The 22,877-nt window shown below is 40.8% G+C and overlaps 1 protein-coding gene across 1 annotated transcript in view; it reads left to right on the top strand.

Annotated features, from left to right (window-relative positions):
* The window catches only part of LOC112432326 (chemokine-like protein TAFA-5), a 33,731-nt gene extending 12,578 nt beyond the window's left edge, over window positions 1-21,153 (top strand). Inside the window, exons 5-7 of the mRNA XM_076881526.1 lie at window positions 3,057-3,184; window positions 17,368-17,412; window positions 19,813-21,153. Coding sequence (XP_076737641.1) covers window positions 3,057-3,184; window positions 17,368-17,391 — 152 coding nt within the window. The 3' untranslated portion in view covers window positions 17,392-17,412; window positions 19,813-21,153. The remainder of the gene's footprint in view (window positions 1-3,056; window positions 3,185-17,367; window positions 17,413-19,812) is intronic.
* The last annotated feature ends 1,724 nt before the right edge of the window (window positions 21,154-22,877 follow it).

Raw genomic sequence — 22,877 nt, 5'->3', positions numbered from 1 at the left:
TGATAAAACTATAATGCCAAGATAGCCACAATATTTCCAGCAATTTGCACCAGTTGAGTAACCCAACAAGCCAGGTTTATTATACCCACAGCATGTAAAGCATACTGAAGGGTGAAATCAAGCAGCAGACAGATATTTTCAGACAGCTTTAGCACAGAAGCTTAGTGGGTGGGTGGGTGGTTGTAACGTCTAAGCTTTTTAATGTGTCTACAATTGTGCGTGCCAGCATTTTGGGAGCGATAGGTTTGATGGATGGAGACAGGCTGAAGCCGAACTGCAGCGCTGCCGTTTTGTTGCCGCTCGCGTTATTCATGATGTTGTCGTGCATGAGGTTATCACAGCAATGCTCTCATCCCCCCCTAACGCCGTGTCACCAATCCACGGCTCTCAGCACCAGGAGACTCATCAAGTCATCATAGATCAACTCATGTTGTCATGGATGGCATTGAAAAAGTAACAAGGGCAAGCTATCGGGTGCCCGGATAGTACAGCAGGAGCTGAAAACTGCATTTATTTTAGCCAACCTGCGTGACTCTGGGTTGGCTGGCCTGATGCACTCCACGGTTAGTCAGCACTCCCACCGCTTTGCCAGCTCAGCTTTTATTCCTTGCCCTGGAAATTGAGTTTTGCTGGCCCTGTAATGTACTCAAAACTACATCTGCAACTGACTGATAAATCTACGCTTTGTTGCACCTGACGGATAGCTGTGAAAATGAAAATTCACCGCGGCACGTTGCTGTGTCAGGAGGAAGGTCACTTTAGATTTGCCTCTTCCCCACTCAGGATGATGCCAAAATGACCATTTTGTCTCAGAATCCAGTCGCAAAGCTAAACTATCTTCTTAAGCTCGTTCTGTACGATGCGACGACAGGTTTATGTATTGTTTCGTTGAACTGCTGTCTCTCCCTGGCTGCATGGCAACACTATGAGAGCAGGCTTAAAAAAGCACAGCTCCTTCCACGATGAGTAAATAATATCCATTATTTGCTGAGGGAGAATGGCTTTGTATTTACACAGCAGTGATTGTGTGTGCCGCGTTACATACATGAGGGTGCTATTCGGCCAGCTTGATAAATACCACAAGACAGCAGATCTTTATTGCAGACTAGCAGTTGGGGTCTGACACTCCAAAGACCAATTTCAGACCGTTAACAAGGCCTGGACAGGAATACCTCACAGCAAAATGTCACAAGGCCTCCCTTTCCGCACCTCTTTCCGCTTCCCCTTCTGCGGCTCCCCTCTCGGTTCCACCATCAGCTCTCCTCCGGACATTCAGCGAATTGTAGTTCCTCTCTTTCAATTTGCCCACCATGTTACCCCGTTCCACAATGTGCTGCCCCGGGGGATTGTGGGTAGGCAGGAGCGGTGGCCCCAGCCAGGTCCGCAGAGAGCTGATAACCTTTCAGTGTTGCTTTAGCACGCTGTGTAAAGAACAATCAGTGCTTATCAACCTCGACGACAGGCGAATGTTAATTCAATGTCATGCAGTCAGGCTGCAGCGGGAGAATGGGAGCATCACTTGGTTACGCTGTGACAGCCTGACGTCTTCTGCCAACAAATAACTTTAAGAAGACTGGAGAAAGGCTTGTTTTTGATTGCCTTTCTGATATGTAATCTCCTCTCTCTAATCTATCTATAAAATGCTACTAAAAATGAATTTAAGGTTTACAGACCCCTGCAGCTGTCATTTGTGTCACAACTGCATAAAGTCTAAAAACAATAAGTCCAGCACCATAGCAATACTGACATCAGAAATAATACATTTGACATTTGCGAGGGCCTAAAACCAAATTACAGCTGCTAGCCTGCCACTAACATGTTGGCCAAATGCCTCCATAAGTGGGTTTACTGTGTAGGGAACACAGCTGCCTGTGTTGTTTGTGGTTTATTTTGAGTAAAACCTGCTAGAAGTGCTCAAATAATGTCACTGTCCATTGGGGCTTAAGACTGCAAGTTTGAAAGTGTAAATCTGGGGGTGCTGAGTGCAACAAAAAATAAAAAATAAATAAAAAAGCGGTCTAACCAGACATCTGCAATCCATTTCCTTCTATTATTCACCATCGCCGCCTCAACAATTCCCAATCTGTCACTGATCTGTTAATGTTCAATTTGCATTGTGGGTTTGTTGGCATCAGGTTTTGACAAGAAGAATGTGTAGACTGAAAAACCCATGGTGCTGCTGCATCAATTTTACTAATGCATTTGTCCATGCTAAATGAACACAGTTTTCTCCTCCCACAGTTACTGGACAACAAGACACATGTAAAAAACAAAAATATATATAATATATAATAATTTTTGAAAAAGGCCCCCTGTCTGTTATTACAATCTGCGTTTTGTGTGTTTTTTGACCAATTTTCCGTCATGTCATTTGTCACGTTCTAATATGGCCACAATGATCTCCAGTGTATAAAAGCTATGATCTCTTTAGGTAGGCAGGCTAAAAACAAATAATCGCCTAAATTGTGGCTACACCTGTAAAACACAATGGAGATATGCCACCACCACCACAGCCTCCAGCTAATTAGGACCTCAGTGGGGGAAAAAGATGGATTCATCTGCTCTCTGATGATGCCAAGAAAATTGAAGATGTGTGCATTTTGTAACAGGATCAAATTTATGGCCAAGCTGTAGCTGGACTCAACTTCTCAGGGTATAATTTAGCTTAAACAAATGAAACATTATTATGTTTTAATTTCCACCAAGAAAAAAATGTCAAAACGGGAAGAGGGGGGGAAGCAATCTTTCTGTGCAGTTGCAGTGAAAGCTTGCATTAGCAAGAGAGTAATTTATGGACCGCCAGCTGGCCTGTAAAGGTTACTACCACAGGCAATTCTGACATGCTAGTTCAACAAGAACCTCATTAAAATACTACAGGCTTTTAGAGACATCAACGTATAAGGTTACCTTTGTGTCTGGTGAGCATAAAAACAACAGATTTGTTTGTTATGGGGAAAAAAAAGTTGACTTTTTCCGCAGTTTTTCTCTCTCGCTCTGTGAATCTGTCTCTCTGTCTAATTTACCTCTTTGACCTGATGTCTTTCTTTGCCTCCCAGCACGAATTGTTCGCAGCCGTCAGTGGTGTGAGATGGCTCCCTGCATGGAGGGGGAGGTCTGCAGCCTCCTGTTCAACCGATCCGGCTGGACCTGCACCAGGGGCAGTGGTCGCATCAAGACCGTCACGGTAATTTACTAGACGTGACATTAATATACGCCATATGCACATAACAGCAATGCGCCTACATTTTCAGCATGAGCGAACCCCCGCCAGCCGATAGTGTCAGGTGAAGCCTGAGCCCTGGGCTACAGGGAGTATATTTCAGTCAAACAGCAGGTCAGCATCCAGGTTTCAAACACTGCATCAATAGTGGAACAAAGATGCCAGAAAATTCATGCAGCACTGCTCTCTGTGGGATCAAACTTTGAAGATTTTTTTAGATATCTTTAGGCCTCAGTCTGGTTTGTTTTACACTTTTACAGGAGTTTTGAATTTTGGTAATTCAAACTTTTGAAACACTGAAGCCTGAATCTGTAGCATATACAGTAATAGTGGTGCAAAGATGTGTTGGGAGGTGCATAGGAAGAAAATCTCATGAAATTAGTGAAATCATCATTAGTTTTTACTGATCTGCAGCTCCTAAGTATAAGATGTTCAGCTCCAGAGCTGCTGGATCAGCCCTGTGCTGTATCACATTTGCACTGAAAGCAAGCAGTGTACCATATTACCCGGGCTACTTGTGGAAAACTTTCTTTTTCCTACATCCTGGATTATTTTACAGAATGGCTTAAACACACTAGCCAAGGCTCAGTCATCTCCTCCCAAAGCTAAAACAAATCATTTGAAGCCAGTCAAATCTGAATCTGACACCAAATCACACGAGCTAGGAACTGCAAGTGAATCACACATTTGGAACAAATGTTCTGTAGTTATTATTCTGTCTTTGTGTTTTTATGGAGAAGGTGGAAGCTGATGGAAAACGTCTGCAAATGCAAATGCAAGACAGATATATGTAATATGTAAAAATGTTGACCAAAGCATTAGGCAGTGTGCAGACAGATAACATTAGTGTCTGACCTCTCTCTGACTTTGTTAGAGATTTAAACGAATGCAAAACATGTTGAATTTTTAAAACCCTCAATATGGTGTCATCTGGTCCTCTGTAGGCTCCTCTCACAGTGCATCCAATGCCTCAGAGCTGCCAGTGCTGCATCGCTTACTGAACACTGATTAATTCTCATTTGATTAAGCAGCGAAACAATGCACAAGGAGCATTGCTAGTCTCCACGAGGGTTAACTTCATATATTTTTTGTATCAATGCAAAAGAATAATCATTATGAATGAGTTTGAAAGCAAAGAATAAAGAAAAATATCTACCCTCCAGACATTACTGCTTGTTTAGTGAACATTAGAGTCACCATGGATACAGGTCTCTCTGTCACTGTGTGCTTCACACTATATCTCTAGGCAATTTCACACTATGCAGCTCTATGCTCCATGAAAATGGAGCAATTTTGTATTCTTTCTGTACAATTCAATGTAATGCATTTCTCTTAGCAGGTGGCCACCTTCCTGCTATGACTTGTGGAGATATGGTGTTGATAACCTTTCTTTGACAAGTCACGTGCAACCCTCTCAACCTCTGGGCGATCGCTTATGATCACAAGGGGATTGCGCAGGTTGCCTGGGGAGAGACAACCTGTCTCCAAACAACCGCTGCCTGTCTCATTCCCTCGGACTCTCAATCATTCTCAGAGTGAAGATGTGCAAATAATTGCCATTAAATTTAAAAATGCAGACGGATTCCCAACATATTGCTATCCATCTGAGTTAGTCAAGCGCAACCCTTTTAGACAGCAACAGACTGGAAATGGTTGCAGACCTATTCCCTTTTTTCAAAGGCGACAAGATCATCAAGCTCTTTGCACATGATTGGCAGAATTCTGGCTGCAGCAGTCTCCAGCTAGTGTTGTTGCCTAATGTAGCATGAGATATCTAGAAATGCTTAGCATCTCTTGACAATGCTTCGGATGAAAACAGGATTTTTTGTTTTTAACTCCAGATCTTAAACTTTATAACAGTTGCTTCGTCTGACAAACTGAATACACACAATCACTGAAAAATAGTCTTTTTTTAATGAATAAAAACATAATTTCTGTCAGTGAGTATCAATCTAAAAAACCTTGCTTTGGACTCAGGACTTCAGTTCTGCATGTAGGAAAAGGATTTACAGTGAAAGTACAATCAAATATGAGACCGAGAGGTCCTGTGCAAGCATCCATGCGCAACAAATTGGAACTGAGACCAATCTCAATGTTGGCATAAACCCATTGTGTCACAGCGCCAATGCCAAAGTACCAGTTTGTATGTATCTGTGGAATACCATGTCCTTTAAGCTATCTCCTTTCAACAGAACATACATGAGTTCATTGGATCATTTAAATAACTGTAAGTGGCTCAATACAAAGAAGTAGGCTCATATTTATGGACAAACACTATTTTGATTGTACCTTCATGCCAGTAGAGTGAATACATTTTTTTACCTGCCTGATATGTGCCTCAGGTAAGATTATGTCAACAGAAAGAAACAGAGGGGTATAACTTACAGAGGCAGTGCAAGTGAAACAGCTTGGTGTTGTCAGCAAGAGATGACAAGATGGACAGAGCAGGAGAGACCGCTGTCCTTCCCGTCAGGTACAAGGCCAAAGGTCAGCCTCTGACCGGCTCTGTTGATTTTCACTCTCTCTTATCTCTCTCATTTGATGTCTCTTCATCTTGTTCGCTCCTCTGCCTCCTCCGTCCAGCAGCCCTGGGCAGCTGTGACAGATTTCACGCATGCATTCCCGCCGTGCTGTAATGTATCCTGACAGCACACTTAGGTTAGTGTTTTGCTTTTTGTACATACATAAACAAAAAATGCAAATGATGTGTTCCTCTGCACATTCTTAATTAGCTGTTGCTGAGCAGATTTTTGTTGAAGAAGTTAATCTGAAGTGATGTCAGTGGGTTTCTTTTTTTGGGGGGGGGGGGGGGGGGGGTTGCTTGTTTGTTTTTTCTGTTATGTATTTTTGAGGGGGCAGGGATAGGAAGGATTTGGCAGTAGAAAAGAGGAGGTATCAAGAAGTATTTGTTGTAAGACCTAAAATGGGAGGAAAGCACATTCTGGAAGATAAATGAAAATGAGAAATCTATAAAGAGGATTGATCAGGCTGGAGGGGGGATAGAAGGATGAAGAGAGAGAACAGGATGGAGGACTTGGCTGCTTCTCGGCCTGCGGCCAAGCTCTGTCTGTCCACATCTGCAAGTATCTGGGAGAAGGAGAGTGCAGAGAGGAGGTTTTAATTGCGAGACAATCTGTCTTCACGTGGTTAATAATCATATTACACACTGGCATTCGGGGAGTGTGTTTTTCTGAAAGCTGATAATGGCTCTTTATTCATGCTGAGGTGCACAGGTTTGATGTAGGTGGAGCTAGCAGATACAACAAAGTGACAAATCTACCTGATGGTGGCAAATCATGCAGAAAGCCATGCATCCAATAAAAGACAATGTGGTTAGAATAATTATACATTGAAGCCGACATTTTTTCTTTTTCATATCTAAGTCCAGTATGAAATCTCTTTCTAATAACTTATCAAATCTATATGAATTCAGTCAGCCAGCTAGGGCTGCCACGATTAGTTGACTAGTCACGATTACGTCGACTATCAAAATCGTCGACGACTGATTTAATAGTCGTTTGAAGCTTTGTAAGATCACAAAAGAAGCAGGAATAAGTAGCAGGATTTAAGAGTGTAATAACGGACTGAAACAGAAGATGGCAGCACTGCATGTACAAGGATGCCAGCTGCCGTTAAACCCTGAAGAAGAAGAAGCTTTGTCCCAGAATTCATAGCGCAGCCCAGCTCAGTTTCCAACAATGGCGGCAGCTAGTTAGTTTTAATATTATTCTATTACTCTTATTATTCTTTCTGGGTCACAAAATAAACGTTTAAAATATTTTTAGGTGCGAATGTAGCTGTGTAAACCTCAAATATCTGCTCAGTTTATCAAGACACCACATATTTTCAAAAGTGCTCCGACGTTTTCGGAGACATCTGTTACCCACCAGCTCGATAGCTAGCCCAGGGGCAAGGCTCACTAGAGCCCGTGAGAACACCGGACTCCCGGCAAATCGTTTTGCCGCTGTCTTTCGCTACTCAGGTTAAACATATATAAGTCACTTAGGTAACTTAAAAATGTTATTGTTTGGCTTTTTTTTAGTATTTTATTTGTTCCTGAGTAAATCGGTTTGGCTGAGATTAAAGTTATAGTTTTTACACAGCTGAATAAACGTCAAGCAGACAGCTGATTATCAGAAGTGTGAGATGCTGGAGAATATAGCAAGGAGTTTATTAAACTTCACAGAAACAATCTGCAAATTTCATTGAAATTTAATAAACTATCATCTTTTAATTTCTGTGCAGCAGCATCTTTCATCGTCTTTAGTTTTAGTTATCACATACCTTAAACACTTAAAGCTGTAAGCTAATGATAGTTATATAAGAGCAGATGCTGCTGGTGCAATAAGCTGTAGCTGTACATCCAATGGATGCATGATCTGATTAGTCGACTAATCGCAATAATAATCGGTGACTAGTCGACTATCAAAGTAATTGTTTGTGGCAGCCCTACAACCAGCTCAAGCTAGTTTCTATGGAGTGCTGCTTTCATTAATGAAAGGAAGAGACGTCAACCTGTCAGCCTATCACTTTCGCCCAGACAGAGACATCTCAACAACTATTTGACTGATGTCAAATAATGAACTGTGCAGGTCAACACTGGAAACTCTTTTTTTTATATGAATCTACACAGTCCTCAAAAAGAATAGGACTTTTGTGTGTGTGCGTGTATGTGTACGCGGTGACCTTTCCTCTAGTTCAAATATCAGGCCCGAATGTAGATAATAAAATTTATAATCTATTCTGGACCACCCTCAGGCCAAAATACAAACTCTGCATACCAGAAATCTAATCAAACAGGCAAATTGCCGTTAATTTGATGCTGCACACTAGTGCTCCCATGAGGATAAACTCTTTTTAGTTTAACAACCCCATGGCCTTCCCTACTTTCAATACTTGACATTTTTGGGGCAACTAGATGTTAAAAATGTTAGTATGTTTCATTAGTTGTTGAGGTCTTTGTTCTTTACCTCAAATACAGTATCTAAAGAGAATATATATATGTGTATATCCTCATGCATTATATAATTATTTATTATTAATAATAATGATAATGTTGAAAGAACCTTTTTATATAAAAGAAAATACACAAATCTGTGCACTAATGCTCCATATACAGTGCCTGGATGACAGGAATTTTGCGGCTGTACACACACAGTGGCTTTCAGCTTAAAAGCTTTAATTCAAGGGGTTTAACAAAAGTATTACATTAACCGTTAAGAACCATTAACAGCCATTTTAAATACACCCTGCCAGCCACCTAGCCATTTTCAAAGTCTCAAAAGAAACTGGACAAACAAAAAAAATATAAAGATTGTTTGCAGGCAATGACTGACTGATGTCTAAAGCCCATGGAGTGTTTCCTCCCTTGTGATAACCTGCCAGGTCTTTATGTAGCTGCTGTTGCTGCTTGATTGTGCGTCTTTTTACCTTCAGTAACTGAAAAACGTGCTCCGTTGGGTTGAGATCAGGTGGCTGATGCTGTCATGGAAAATTTCTTTGCCTTGAGAAACTCTTTGTTTGCTTCAGCAGTGTAGACTGTCGACTTTAATTAAAAAATTATTGCACTTTTATATGCTGACTGTACGTGATGCATTTTTTGGAGTTGCAGTGTCAGCGTCACAGGTATAATAAAACCTTAAAAAAAAGTCTAACTATTGTAACACACATTAATTAAGTGATTTGTCAGTTTTACTGCAATATATAGACACTCCCATATTAGACACATGTCACTGCACCTGCAGCTCTTTATAAACACAACCACCTCCCATCACCTCAGCCTCCTCCTTACCGCCCGCCCTCTTGTGAGTGCAGCTCATGGTGGCACTGCCAGGTCACACACTCCAGCCTAACCTGCTAATGGAGTTTGCATATGCAGCCCGCTCTCCACTGCCAGCTAGCCATTAATATGAATCACTCTCTAGAGGCCCCTCCAAACAAGCTTGCAATTTGTCTTCACTAGTGAGCTGCTGAAAGGTCTACATATGATATTCTCCAAGGTGGAAAGCGCAATTCAGGAGGGCTGGGGTGGGGTGTTATGAGGTTGGTTTCATACACTTGACGGGGACACGGGGGGGTGGGGGGTGGATTTAAATTGCGGGGTTACACAAGAGCACAGTTGCATGCCGGGGTCTGTGCTATTGAACGGAAGCTGGAAATGTTCATAAGGTGGAAAATTGACAAGACAGCCAGGGAGAATTTAGGACAGTGAAATTAGTTTTACTCCTTTTAGGCAAGTGAGAGGCTTGTGAGATTGCATCACTTGCTCTCTGCTTGGCGAGAGCTCTGTTGAGAGCACTACTGAGCTCTAATATCAGCCTTTGCTAATGCTTTGCGTTTGCAAAGTGATGGGCTCAAATTGAAATTCTGCATATCAGAAATGCTTCTTCAGTGCGGAAAAAAAAAGATAGGACTATTTTCCTGAATATTGTTACTTCACAGGCTAGCGGGAGCTTAAAGTATGAAATGTAAGTACTTGAAATCCTGATTTGATCATAGTCAGACTGCAGACTCGTGCGCATTTCGACCCACAGACAATAACTCGATGGTTGGTGGGGAAAAAATACCCCAAAAATCTTCATACACCCACACAACAAATGCCATTGCTGGGCTAGTGTGTGGCCTGGAGGGGATTCGACCAGTCGTAGTTGGGCATTTTTTGGCAAAATGAGGAGGGTTACAAAATGAACAGGATACGCACAGACGTACACACACTGAGTGACCCAGTAGGTCAGAGAAGCTTGCATGTTTTTTTTTTTAGCATTTTCTCTTTTTTTCTGCTCTGGTGGCCCTCCTCCAGCTATGTGCTCTTTGTTCCAGCATCAGCCATGGTAAAAAAAAAAAAAAAAGCCAGCGCAGTCTGTGTAGTCCTGCCAGTGTTGCTGTAAACATAAAGACATCATAGCCAGTTAGCATTGCCGGCTTTTTGAAAGGATGCCATGACACAAAAATCTTGATTTGTACAGGAAGGAATAAGTAAAAGGTGTGCCTTTATGAGAAATAGAGCAAAGAAAAACAGGTGTTTGGCTAGAAAACATTCCAAATATGACACCAAAGGGCAAAACAAACAGATAAAACTAGATTTTTGGCACTGTGTCAGTTCAAATGTTCCCGTCCAGTTATGAAGGAGTTATGAAATTCTCACTTCTTTCATAAGAAGTGAGAAAATTACATGGACAGATGATGTAGTTCCACAGTGTCGTTATGTAACACTTGCTAGCACCTCAGTTATAAAGGCTTCAGTGTCTACGACAAAGGACCAGGCAGCCAAGTCACGTGTCGCCATGGTCACTGCTGTGCTGGCAGCCCATCTGACCAGAGACAGACTTCTAATGAGTTTGCTTCTCAAAGGCAGCCCAACACACTCCCAGGCTCTGTCAGGGACACAACTATTTCTCTGCAGCTTCTTGAAATAAATTGTTGATTAGTTGGTGAGGTTGGAGACCTGCGGTAGAGATGACAGTTCTCTGTATGGCTTGGAATCATTAGTGTAAGAGGCTAGAAAAGGATGTTGTGTCCAAATAGGAACAACAAAAAAACAGTACAACTGAGCCTCAGGTGCACTGCCAAAAAATGTCAAAGCATGTCATCTATCTCAAATGGTGTTCTATTTTTCCAAACAGCTGGTGAAAACTAACACTGCAGTCATTGTTTCACCTTTCCAGTGAATATAATTCTACCGAGTGTGTTTGATTTCATTTATAACACTTAATTATTCAAATAACATGAGAAGCAGGTGGTATTATCTCAACCCTACAGGTAGAACATGATATACATGATAAATCTCACGATAACCACCAAAAATGAATTATCCTAATAACAGGTGGAGCTAAAGTCAGATAAATATCATTCTCCTGTGCCACAGACCCTCATTCTTGTCCCAGAATTATTATGATACAGTTATAACACACTTTTTCTATGGGCACTGTGTGAGAGAGAGTGTGTTTTATTTTAAGTCAGCTTGTCATACACCACAGCCAGAAATGCTCATAGATCACCAAAACTGAGAGTAGTATCCAAGTTATGCAATTAGCAGGTAGGTTACAAGTAAGCTGCTACATGTAGCTAGCTTCAAGCTTTCCCCTCAACTAGTCTAAACCACTGGACTGAATGTATTTTCTAGCATACGGGCTAACATGACTTGCTGAGCAGTTGAAAGTTTGGTGAGCATGCTTCCAGCATATTTAGCTAACTAGTTTCAGTTAGCTAATTAGCCTACCATATTGGACTCCTTTGACTACCATACTGGACATGAGGGAAAAATGTCTGACCGATTTTCGACCTGTTCATGCTATAGCAAGAATCTCCTTATCATTGATTTGCTTGCTTGGAGATTAGAGCGGTTGCTTGTAGTTTGCATGATAGACACCAACTCATATGATAACAGAGAACATTTCTCCTTCACAGTAAAAGCTGTGCCTCAAAGCTGCTTTGCAGTCTATTTCTGCTTTGCATCTTGTTTTTCACAATTTTACTAATGCTCAGAGAGCAGCTGTTTACTATTTGCAGACAAGGTGGCATGTTCCGTGCAAACTGCTATCTGCTAGCAAGCCACGCATTTGAACATTTCGAGATTTTCTAGTTGAGGATTACTCATTTTTTCCCTCTCAACTGATGGTTGTCATATGGTCTCTACGGCTGAGTGATTACTTATTCACTTGATCATACACTGTCACACTATCCTGTTTTAGGGTATGAGGTTCCTAAAATTACAGTGATATTCAATGTGGCTGCGCAGTTATGAGCTGAGCTGAGATTTCTGTCTTCAGTTGGAGGCAACGACTAGGTGTTACAGACAAAGTGTGAAGGTCAGGAAGTACTGAGAGATGTCCCAACACCTTGATGTCTCTTGGTCTTGATAGGATTCACAGTAAGAAGAACATAGAAGCATTTTTTCTTTTTTAAAATAATTAATAAACCAAGATAGATACAAGACGTTTTCACAGTCATTTAAGTGTAGCCTTCTTTAAAAATGTCATAGCTGTCTCTGAAGCAATAATAACACAAAGAATAAGAACAAGAACAAACCAAAAACAGTGGCTGTTTTGATATATTATAGTGAAGTGCTGTCTCTGTAGAAAAAAAGGAGTATATATGTGTCAAACACACAAGCTGCATTACGCCATAATACTCGGTAAAGTCGTTTTCAAAAGTAAAGTAAATGCTGCAGAGCTGGCTGCTGTGCTGAAGGCTCAAATTAGCCGCCTGTCTTTCATCTGTACATGTAATTACATTTTTATAAGAACTCTTTATAATCGCTTTAGTTGCTATAAAATCTTTATCAAAACAACTAGCCCTACTGAGAATAAAAGCTCTATTTCAAGAGGTCCTTCAGTGTTGGTTTAGTTTTACTTGCAGTTTCATTAGCATATAACTTTGCACTTGTATTTTATATGATTTCACTGTATTTTTTTAGGATATGTAAATTATTTCTTTTTTGTTTTCTTCTTTGTCGCCTCTGGAATCTGTTCAAACCGACTCACTCTCAGTGGGGCACCATCTTTAGATAAAGGTGGTTGTGATGATGGAATCTCTTTGATTAGGTGCTGTAGCACTGTGACCAGCAGCATTAGTTTAGCCCAAATAAAATGCATAATAAGAGAAGTAAAGTAGGTTATTTTTGTAATAGCAACTGCTTGCGCCAAAGGCTCAGAAGGAAACATACAGTAAAATGTTCTTCCAATAAGAGGAAATGGTCTCGGGTCTATTACAGAAAGAAAATAATGATTCAGAAAATCAAAACTGGTTGTCATTAGAAAAATGTTTGCATTTTCAAACTGCACTGAAAAACCAGGCCTGGAACATTTGCAGATATTAGATATGCATGCTGTGCACCATGTCCTTCATTGCTCTGCTGGCTTTCAGTCTCATTCAGTGCCGAAATTATTTAATTTCTGTGCAGCAGCAAGTAAAATTCCAACAATAATGCAAAAACAAACTGTTGAAATAAATTCTAGTGTGCTCGCTTGAATGAAACAGGGTTTAAATTTCACTGCTTTTGTAGTAGTACTGCTGTCTGCCACAAGAAATCTGTAATTTACTAAAACTGTTCTTTTTAATTCACTCATAATCGAATGACAGGAACATGCCGCCGTTGTTTCTTTGATACATACATCAGACAAAAGAGCATGGGGTCTAGCTTTTATGTTTTACTGGCCCACCTCCAGGCTTTCGTACCCATTTCTGCTTGTGAATTGACGGTACTCCTGTCATATTGTATCTGACAGGCCCTCTCTGGATCATCGGGGATAACACACTGTAGCTGGGCTGCTTTGCCTTTGGATGTACATTTATAAAATGACTGATGTTCGAACGCTCGGGTGCCCCTGCCGAGCAAATGCATAGTACACAGAGGTTACACTTGATAAGCAAATATACTATTTATTTCAGTTTCATTTGCAGATCTTCTATTTATCAAGCGGAAAAGAAAAATGTGCTTCTTTGGTTTCTCCTCATCTGTTTGTCACACGCTGTGGCACGATCATCAGTCTTGAGCAGATAGCATGGGGAGAGATGCCGAAAATGTATTGAAATAGGCTAGATTGATAGAGATGTTCAGAAAACAGAGAAACAGCTAATATATTCCCACCATTCCATTTCCTTTTCCATTTGTGTTATCATAGGTGTTGTGTTATTGTGCAGGAATTCTGCAGGACGCTTCATGATCACATTCTCAGTTTATAGTGTTTCCTGTGGTATTCATTTACATGCTATAATAAAGTAACACATTGTGTTTTTGTTTTTGCCTCCTCTGGTACTGCCATTATCTATTAAAGAGTTCTTTTGTCAGTTTGACTTTGCCAGGCGCATGTTGCCCCCTTCTCTTTCCAGTCCAGAGTGAATGCGGTCCCTTCTGCTGTCACTTTCAGCACACTGTACCCGGCTCCCCTATTTGAAGTTCTGTCATTGGCAAGCTTTGAACTGCCATTTGTGTTTTAGCCTGCACTCTGCCTGCCTCCAGAGTTTTGTCTGGTGTAAATTTGTCAAAGCCAAAGGGCACCAACACGGGTTTTTTTGTAACAGTGATGCAGAAAAGCTCTCGCGTAGACCGGACATGCAGGCTCAGCAGCATCCCGTTTCAAAGCTAGGATGTTTTTGAGCCCTTTGGATCTTTAGTGTATGTATTTTTAATAAATTGTTCAGTGCTGCAGCCCCATGATGCACCCGGCTACAAGCTAACATTTCTATCTAATTTAAAATGCTGTAGTCATCCTCAAAACAAACCCCAGGCCTGTTTCCAGTGGTAGAAAGCAAATACAATTACTCAAATGCTGATTTAGTAGCCCAGAACATTGTTTTTCAAGTACATTTGTTAATATGTTTTTAATTGTAATTAATGCATGCAGCACCATCTACCTATATGATATATAGTTTTTATTTTTGACACTTTTTCACCAGTATATGTACTCAGTCTTGCAGTTAATACTTTAATATAAAGCACAATATAATGGCTTAGTGAAGTTTTAGCTGATGGTAAAGACTTTGTATTCCAGCTGGCCTCTTTGCAAAGCATTTGAAACTTTAAATGTGTCTTATCATCTTTCTCTGGGGGCCTCATGAATTTCTTTACAGCATCAAAATCAATACACAGGCTGTTAAAATACGCTTGATTTGTGTTCTACTTTGCACTGAACATGAATTCTGAATTTGTTTTCATTTATTTAACATTTTCATAAGTGAATACATGAATCTGTGTTCTCTGTAGTGTTTGTGTATGCCACATGGTTCAAGTCTTCCGGATCATGCCAATTTTGTGGCTATAGCTTGCTTTGTATGAATTCATTAAATCCTGCTTTAAAGAGCAAAACTTAATTAGAAGATTTGAAAAATAGAGGGGTTTTTTTCTGCAGATGGCACGTCAGAAATAAAGCAACAAACAGAACATGCTGCTTGGAAACTAATCAGGTTTTTTCCTCTGAGGCAGCTCTGGGTGTGATGCTCTGATGCTTCAGTACATCAGGCTCACACGGTGAGTGTGAACCATCCACCCAGGTTCTTCAGTAAGCTCTGGCTATGGCTAATAACAGCAGAAGCTCCAGTGAATTGTTATGACTGGGACCTTTCTGAGGCTCCGGTTGATGAACCCAGCTAAGTCCTGTGCAGGAGTCCACTTGTTAGGAGAGACCCCTAGGGAAAGATTCTTACTTACTGCAGTGATGGCGCAGCATAGCACCTCTCTCTACAATGACACGCTGTGCTGTTGGTGACAATTTTGCAGCTCGAAGTGCCACCAAATATGCAGCCTCTGCATTGTTTCCCCTTGAGCACTGAGCAAACAAGCCGTCTGCTGTGCCTGCAGTGGCTTTTCGTCTCAGCTACAGAGGTTTCTGTGAGTTGCAATACTACCTTGGCTGATGATTTTATTTTGGGTAATGCGAGGCATACTGTATCTCAAAAATACTTTGATCCTAAAATATGTTGTGTTGATGATAAGGAACGACGTTAATTGAATCCCTTAATATTATTATTTTTTTGTTGCCAGTCTCCACTGGCACCCTCTCAAAGATCCGTGCTGCACACCTCATTTGAACTGGGAAACTTTATCATTTATGCACAGTGCTCAGTGTTTACAAGTGATGATGAAACGAGGGCACCCCGAGCTCAGAGACGAGGTCCAAATGTTTCAATTTCACCGCAATATAAGCAATTAGCAAAGCGCTTGTTAGTGCGCATACTCTCTCTCTCTCACTCTTTATCTGTAAATCTCCCCCCATCCCTTGTGCCGGCGGGAGATGAATATGTCTTCGATGTCCTTGGATTTCTGTCTTGTAAACACCATAGGCGCTAAGCACTGTTTACCGGTGTGCATGGCGGGCCAACAGCCCCGTCTCTTGCACAGTTGTCCCGCGGGGCCAAACTCACCTTGTTACCCTTTTAATTAGTAGGAGCAGTTAATAGTGTCGGCCGCTTCTGCCGCCTCAGCACTTGCCCTGACTTCAGGAATCGCTCCAATCGATAGCAAAGACTTGGGCTCAGACGGGGAGATGGGGGAGCGGGAGGGAGTCCTTATTGCGGGAGTGGCTCGGGCACATATATGATGATGTTTGAAGTGGACTAAAACAACAAAATTATATTCTTTGAGGGACTGTTTAGGGGCAAAAACCATGCCTTCTCTGTATTCCTTGAACATTTAAAAGTATAACAGGGTCTCTCATGCTTATTCACTCAGTTTCTCCCCTCCCACATTTCCTCTCCTTTGAAAATGAATGTAATCAAAAAGCTAAGGGTTTGCTTGGTAGATTCTATTGTGCCCTTATAAGCTTTTATCCCCTCCAAGCGCTCACCTCCCGTGCTCATTTCTTTTCTTGTTTTGATTTAAAGATGCAGTGGAAGTACTTAGCATTTAGATGACATGCTGCTGGAGAGATGTGATGGATCAGCGCCTCTTCAGAGGACTGAATTTCTTCGACAGCGCGGGGGCCAGTCGGCTGGTCAGACAGACAGAGAGACAGATCACAGAAGGACCGGCCGAGCAGGCAGCGGAATACCAAGTCTGCCTTAGTGCTGCGAGCCTGGCACAGCCGAAGGGAAAGCAGCGGCTGCTGGGAATGCCAATGCACAGCCCAGACAGCCGTCTCGCCTTAGCTCCTCTGATTGGCTAAACAGACCATTAGCTTTCTGATTATGATTAGCCGAGTCATTATCTGCACAAAAGTGGCTCATTCACCAATATTAAGAAAGCGAGGAAGCTGTATCTCTCCTATGGTCGAGGGGAAAACAGCATGTTGTCGTGTCCTCCTTGAGATGAATGTGGGCGGCAAGAAGTTCCGTTCACAAAGAAATAAAGTGGAACACTGTTTATCACCCTGCCTCACAGCTAATGTGATGAAAAAAAAAGTGTGACGCCACTGATGGAAGAAAAGAGAGGTCCTCTGCTCTTTAATGCAGATGATGCGTTGGCCATTACTTGATCGTATTTTCTGGTTGAGGGGAGAAGCAGTGTCCTCGGAGGTCATAAAATCTGGTAGAGAACAAAATAACCTTCAGCTTCCTTCGTCTCGCCTTAGATATAATTGGAAGATGTGCCATCTGTGCTTTTAAATGGACATATGCTGCTCTGCGTCTAAGGCCAGTAAGCTGAGGGAAAACTGAATAAAATGAAGGCCGGCCCTCTCTTCCTTAGTGACCTTCTGCTTCTTCTTTTCCAGCCTTTGCCCAAGGAGCCGTCGTAGGATGCAGAGGAAAAACAGCAAGTATGAGTTTTGTGATTATCTGCTATTTTGCATAATTTGCATGCTGAGTGCATAACCCTGTTTCCAGTTCATTTGAAGAAACCAAGGATGTTTTGATTGTTGGATCTTGTAGAAAGCACAAATACTAACTTTGAAAAGAAGCAGCAAATAAGAGAGGCCCTGCCTCGAATGCATTTCATAGTGTATTTTCCAGGTATGTGTTCAATGGCGAGCTTGAATAAAGGTCCAGGTCTGGGACAATTTCTGAGTCACTTTGATGTAACAATGCAATGAGTTATTGGCAGTTTTTTGAAATGCATAAGAACTGAAAGTAAAGAGCCCCTCTGTGGCTACATCAAAGGGAGCGGCTACTTCAAGGTTCAAGTTCAAGTTCAGTTTTCTCTCAGGACATATATCGAAAGCATGTCTACATGGAAGAATGTTTTTAGTAACCAAGAGGAAAGCTACAAAAGATTTCACAATAGATTCAAAAAACAGAAAGAAAAGAATTATACTTTAAATCCCTCTAAATCAGTACCACTTGTTTTAAAGTCAGCAAGTAAACTGGAGTGGGTAGCAAGTTAGCCTGACTCAGGTTTGCTTCACATCCAGAAACTTCCCTCCGGAAATGAAGTAACGACTAAACTGAAATCTTCATCGGAGAACTTGACTGAATATATCTGAACCTTTTATATTCTACAGAAAAACCCCCCAAAACAAAACAGGCATTTGGAATCTGCGTGCCGTGTGTCTCATAGCCAATATTCTAAGATTGATTTTCCTTCTTCCACTGAGAAAACAAAATGAATCACGCACAATTACCAAAGACGGGGAGAAAGGGGGGAATTGGGGGCGTCATAAATATTTATCTGCCAGCCCTGGGAATTTGTGCAATTCTGTGTGGATTTGCCAACTCATATTTAAGTGTCTGAATGATTTATGTGGTCAGTCCTGGGGTGTCACATTTGTCCACTGTCACCCTGAATCATTTATGTATTAACATTTATGGATTCATCCATATAACATATTCATGGCAGAATTCTATTATCATTCAAATGGTTTTTTTGATCAAATGATTGGCTAAATTAAGCCATTAACTGCAGAATTTCACCGCAGGTGAAACGTATTCCACCTAGAAAAGAATATATGACATATGAACCCATTTCTTCACATAACTCATATAATTAGATTTTTTTTTTACCTTTTAGACGTGGCATAATTAACTGTGGAGTCACACCAGTGCTGTGTTTGTTCACTGGAAGCGATAGTGATTTCAAAAGAAAAGAAAAGAGGTAACTATATTCAGGAAAAAAGGTGTTTCCTGTTCCCTCACAGGCTTCAATGGTGATGGATGTCAAAGCATAAATCAGTTACCGTTGAGTGTGAGGGACGTTCTATTAATACATTCCTCATTAAATTTGTCATTTATTTGATGGAATTAACAAAACAAATGTTGAAGTGTGCCTAACGCAGAGTCCTGATGCCTGTTTTCATAATGTCAGACAATGCACAGGCAAAGAATGACAAGACCTTAATTTGAGTCTCTCGTTAAATTCATAATTGGCTCATATTCTGTATGTAAAGTGTTTTTCTGGAGCTGACATGGATATGAAAATTAAAGTGGAAGGAGGGAAGTCGGTGGGTGGGTGGTGGTGCTGGTCTTGCAGTTTTTTTTCCTTTAACACCTTTGAATCTGTATATTGGCTGTTTTTGTTGTTAACTAAACTGGTTTTGTTTTTGATTAAAAAAATAATGAGGACTGCAGTTTGGCCCTGACAAAAATGTGACACCAAGAAAAGGCGTTTCTGATACTCACAGTTAGGCAGTGAATGCCCTAAAAAAAAATCAGGGCACATTTTCTTTTTCTTTTTTTACTGAAGTGAAAACGCTAATTTAGTTGTTACATGATTAAAAACAAGACTACGTTTATTTCTTTTCCTCTGTGCACAGGAACCATAATCTAATTAAAGCTGCTTTTGACTTGCTCCCTTAATTCGCAAGGGGTCACCACAGCAGGTAGCTCCACATGTTTGATTTGGCAGATTTTTACACTGGATGTCCTTACTGACACAACCCCAAAGGGATTTGTGTCTCCTCCCGGGATTAAACCGGGGATCTTTTGCTTGTTAGGCAAGTGTGTAAACTACTACACTAGGGATCTGCTAATTAATTTAGATTACTAAAGTAAAAGTTAATTTTTCACAAGCAGGCAAAAGTGACAATAAAGGCTGCTTTGTGCTGCTGCTGTTAATGCGATAGCATTAGGTTCATGGAAAATGTTGGAATTTGACATAAAATTCAAAAGGCTACACAACACAGAAAATCGTCTGCACATTTGCATAACAAGGCGCATGTCTGAAACGATCTAACTTCACAGTTAGTGTCTCACGTTTGTCTTTGTCTTTCTTTCTTCTGCTGCAGGTTCATTGACATCTATGTTGCTAAAGAAACCGAGGCCAGTCATTACACCCAAGATATTTTGTCCGTTCACCAATGAGGCTCCCAAAACTTACATCGGCTCTGACCTTCAATAATAAAAAATAAAAGATAAAATAACCCATAACATCTCCAGTCACCGCAGTGAGAGACCTGAAACATCTGAAAACTCCACGAGGGCCGCATGGTAACAACATCAGCATTGAACGTTCATCACACCCAACTTCATGGGCTAATCATGGAACAAAATCCCTATGAGAAACCCCAGAACAACCAGTGGAAAATTCACTGAAGGCCTTTTTTTTTTGTCTTTTTGTCTGCCACTGCCCAATCTGCAGGGGACAGCTCCTTGAAGATTCTTTTTATACCTTTGTGGCTTGATTTAGACTTGTCACAAGGCCTTTCAAAAGTCAGCCCCTTCATCTTCTTTACAGTCGCCGCCATGAAGCATTCCAAGGTTATATTCCAGCCAAGTTTCTTTAATGACAGTTCATTGCTTGAGTCGTGACTTTACAGAGGTTGAGGCAGGCCATATTGTCCGTTGGATTCTAGCTTTTAACACCTTTCTCTCATTTGGCCGGGTGAGATTTTTACAAGGCCATAGCCGCCAATGTCTCTGCATACACATAACGGGACGGATATTATGAAATAGCATGAAAGTCACACAAGAGATGACAGATGAGTTGACTGTCTTTGCTCACTGAATGGAGATCGTGATGGTGAAATGTGGACATTTTGGATGACTTAGCTTATACCTTATGTTGTTTGGTTTTTTTTATGTGGTGCCAACATAGACTAGAAAAGTAGTTTTTGTCAATGAACATCTTGTACACACAACTGGGAGCATTTAGCAGATGTGGACCCCTGGCTTGTTTTAATGATCTATACTGTGTGTGTGTGTATGTGTGCGTGGGCACAAGGGTGTGGGTGCATGTTTGCATCTGTCCGTGTGTGAATATGTGAGTACACGTGTGCTTGTGTGTGTATGTTTTTCTGTATGCGTGAGTGGGTAGGAACATCCAGAGATACACTGTGAAATAAGTCATATCCGATGCATTATTCATACTCTTGTATATTTTTGGGACACGCCCAGACCAGAGCTCACCATCTGGCAAAAAGGAAGCATTTGGGATTTTACAGATGTTGGATCTCATTTTAATCCTGGGTTCGCCTTTTCCTTTCTTCCTTCTTGTCTTTTCTTTAGTACATAGAAATATTTATATTGGGGATAAAATATAATTGAAACTGAAATTGAAACAGTATTGTCACATAAGTTAAAATTCTGTAATTAAAATCGATTTATGTGTGATTAAATGTATTTCCGAATCCTTGTCTAAACCGACTATATTTTGATATGAAATGTTTTGGCTGGCCAGATGTGCTATTTGCCAAGAAATGCTTGATATATTTAAAATTATGTACATACATACATATTGATATATATATATATATATATATCCAACTAATGTATTTTTTGTTCTATGGGTCTTACTCTAAGGAGTTATAGAGGAGCAGTAGCACAAAAGGCATCAGTCTGAGAGAAGCAGAAGAAGTGGACACAATAACGTGAACGCCAGTAATATTTTTCCAAAAGAATACAAATAAAAAATAAAACACATTCCAAACACATCGAGCTATGGTCTGCAGATGAATAACATCTCTCCAAGCCATTTGCAAAAGTAATAATCGCCACGGTGATACTTTACTAGGGGTGATTGCAGTTGGTTGCATTATAATGTACAGGTGTTCCGGTTAATGTGCCTGCTCCTTGCTCCCCTTTTTTCATTTCTTTGTACTACAAAGCCCTGTACATCTCCATCTTAATGTATGCATTTGAGGATATAAAGAGAGCATCTGCTCCCAGAAGCTGTGGACTGTGCATTTGGTGTGTGTGTGTGTGTGCGTGTGTTTTCCAGGTCAGTACACAGTCTTCTGTGTTGTGAGAAAATACCAATTTCCACCTGATCCCATTTCTTTGATTTCATGCTGCCTTTATTTATCACTTCTATGGTTGGCACTCACCGTAAGTAAATTGTCCCTTTGTTTTGCCTCACTGTCAGTGCAGGAGCTGCTGCAGTGACTCTAAGCAGGACAGTAACACTGACGGATTTTACTCAATGATAGATAAGAACAGATGGACATACATAAACCTCCTCTGCCTCTGCATCTGAAAAATGTCCAAATCTGACAAGTATTTATGCTAGAACATGTCATCAAAGTAAGTCTGGTATGGTCCCAGTCACACAGGGCTAGCGACTGGTTTTCGACCCCTTGACAGCCTCCAGTTGCTAGGCAAATATGTGTATTGTTGTTGAGAGGTTGCTGGCTGTCACTTGGTGAAATCATTCACAGAGGGCATTACCACTAAACCCTCCTTGTGGTTGCTTTGGTTAATAGCACGTTGCTACAGTCGCCCATAGTTTTCATGGAAGATTCCGGACATGGATGCGAAAACTTGCTAAGTTTGACAGCACGTGGTGTCCATTTCTAGGTTGTGCCCTTTTTATAATTTCCCTACCACTTCGCAAGTAGTTGGCAACTGTTTGCAGACAAGTTGGTGTTTTGTATACAAATTCTTGTTGGCCACATCTGTAACCAAAATATTCTCAAGGAGGTTTTCAGTGCACTATCATACAACTTTTTGGGACCTTCAAAGTAAAAGCTGTGCCTTTTGACCACTACTTTCACTTTCTAGCATCTAAGCAACAACAAGGTTCTCTATGGCGGTATATCATCTTTATGACAGATTTTTTCCCGGCAACACATGGCTGTAATGTATATAGATATTATATTTGTATTTCTCAGACAGCATTTATTTTAAAAAATAGCTGAAAAAAACCCAGAGTCTGAAAATGATATAGTAACGGTATGTGAATTATGATAATAATGGAAAAAAAATATTGAATGCATTGTGTAATACTATACCTGAAGTAACTGTAGAGAATAGATTTCATTACAGACAACCGAGTTATTCACTGTATAACATATCGCTTTACAAAAGTTGCCTTATGTCTTTATTATTTTAGTATTATTCCACAATATGGCAAGTG

This window comes from Maylandia zebra, unplaced genomic scaffold (assembly GCF_041146795.1).
Source record: "Maylandia zebra isolate NMK-2024a unplaced genomic scaffold, Mzebra_GT3a scaffold17, whole genome shotgun sequence".
NCBI lineage: Eukaryota > Metazoa > Chordata > Actinopteri > Cichliformes > Cichlidae > Maylandia > Maylandia zebra.
The sequence above is the reverse complement of the archived record's forward strand: the minus strand, read 5'-3'. Positions and strand labels throughout refer to the sequence as shown.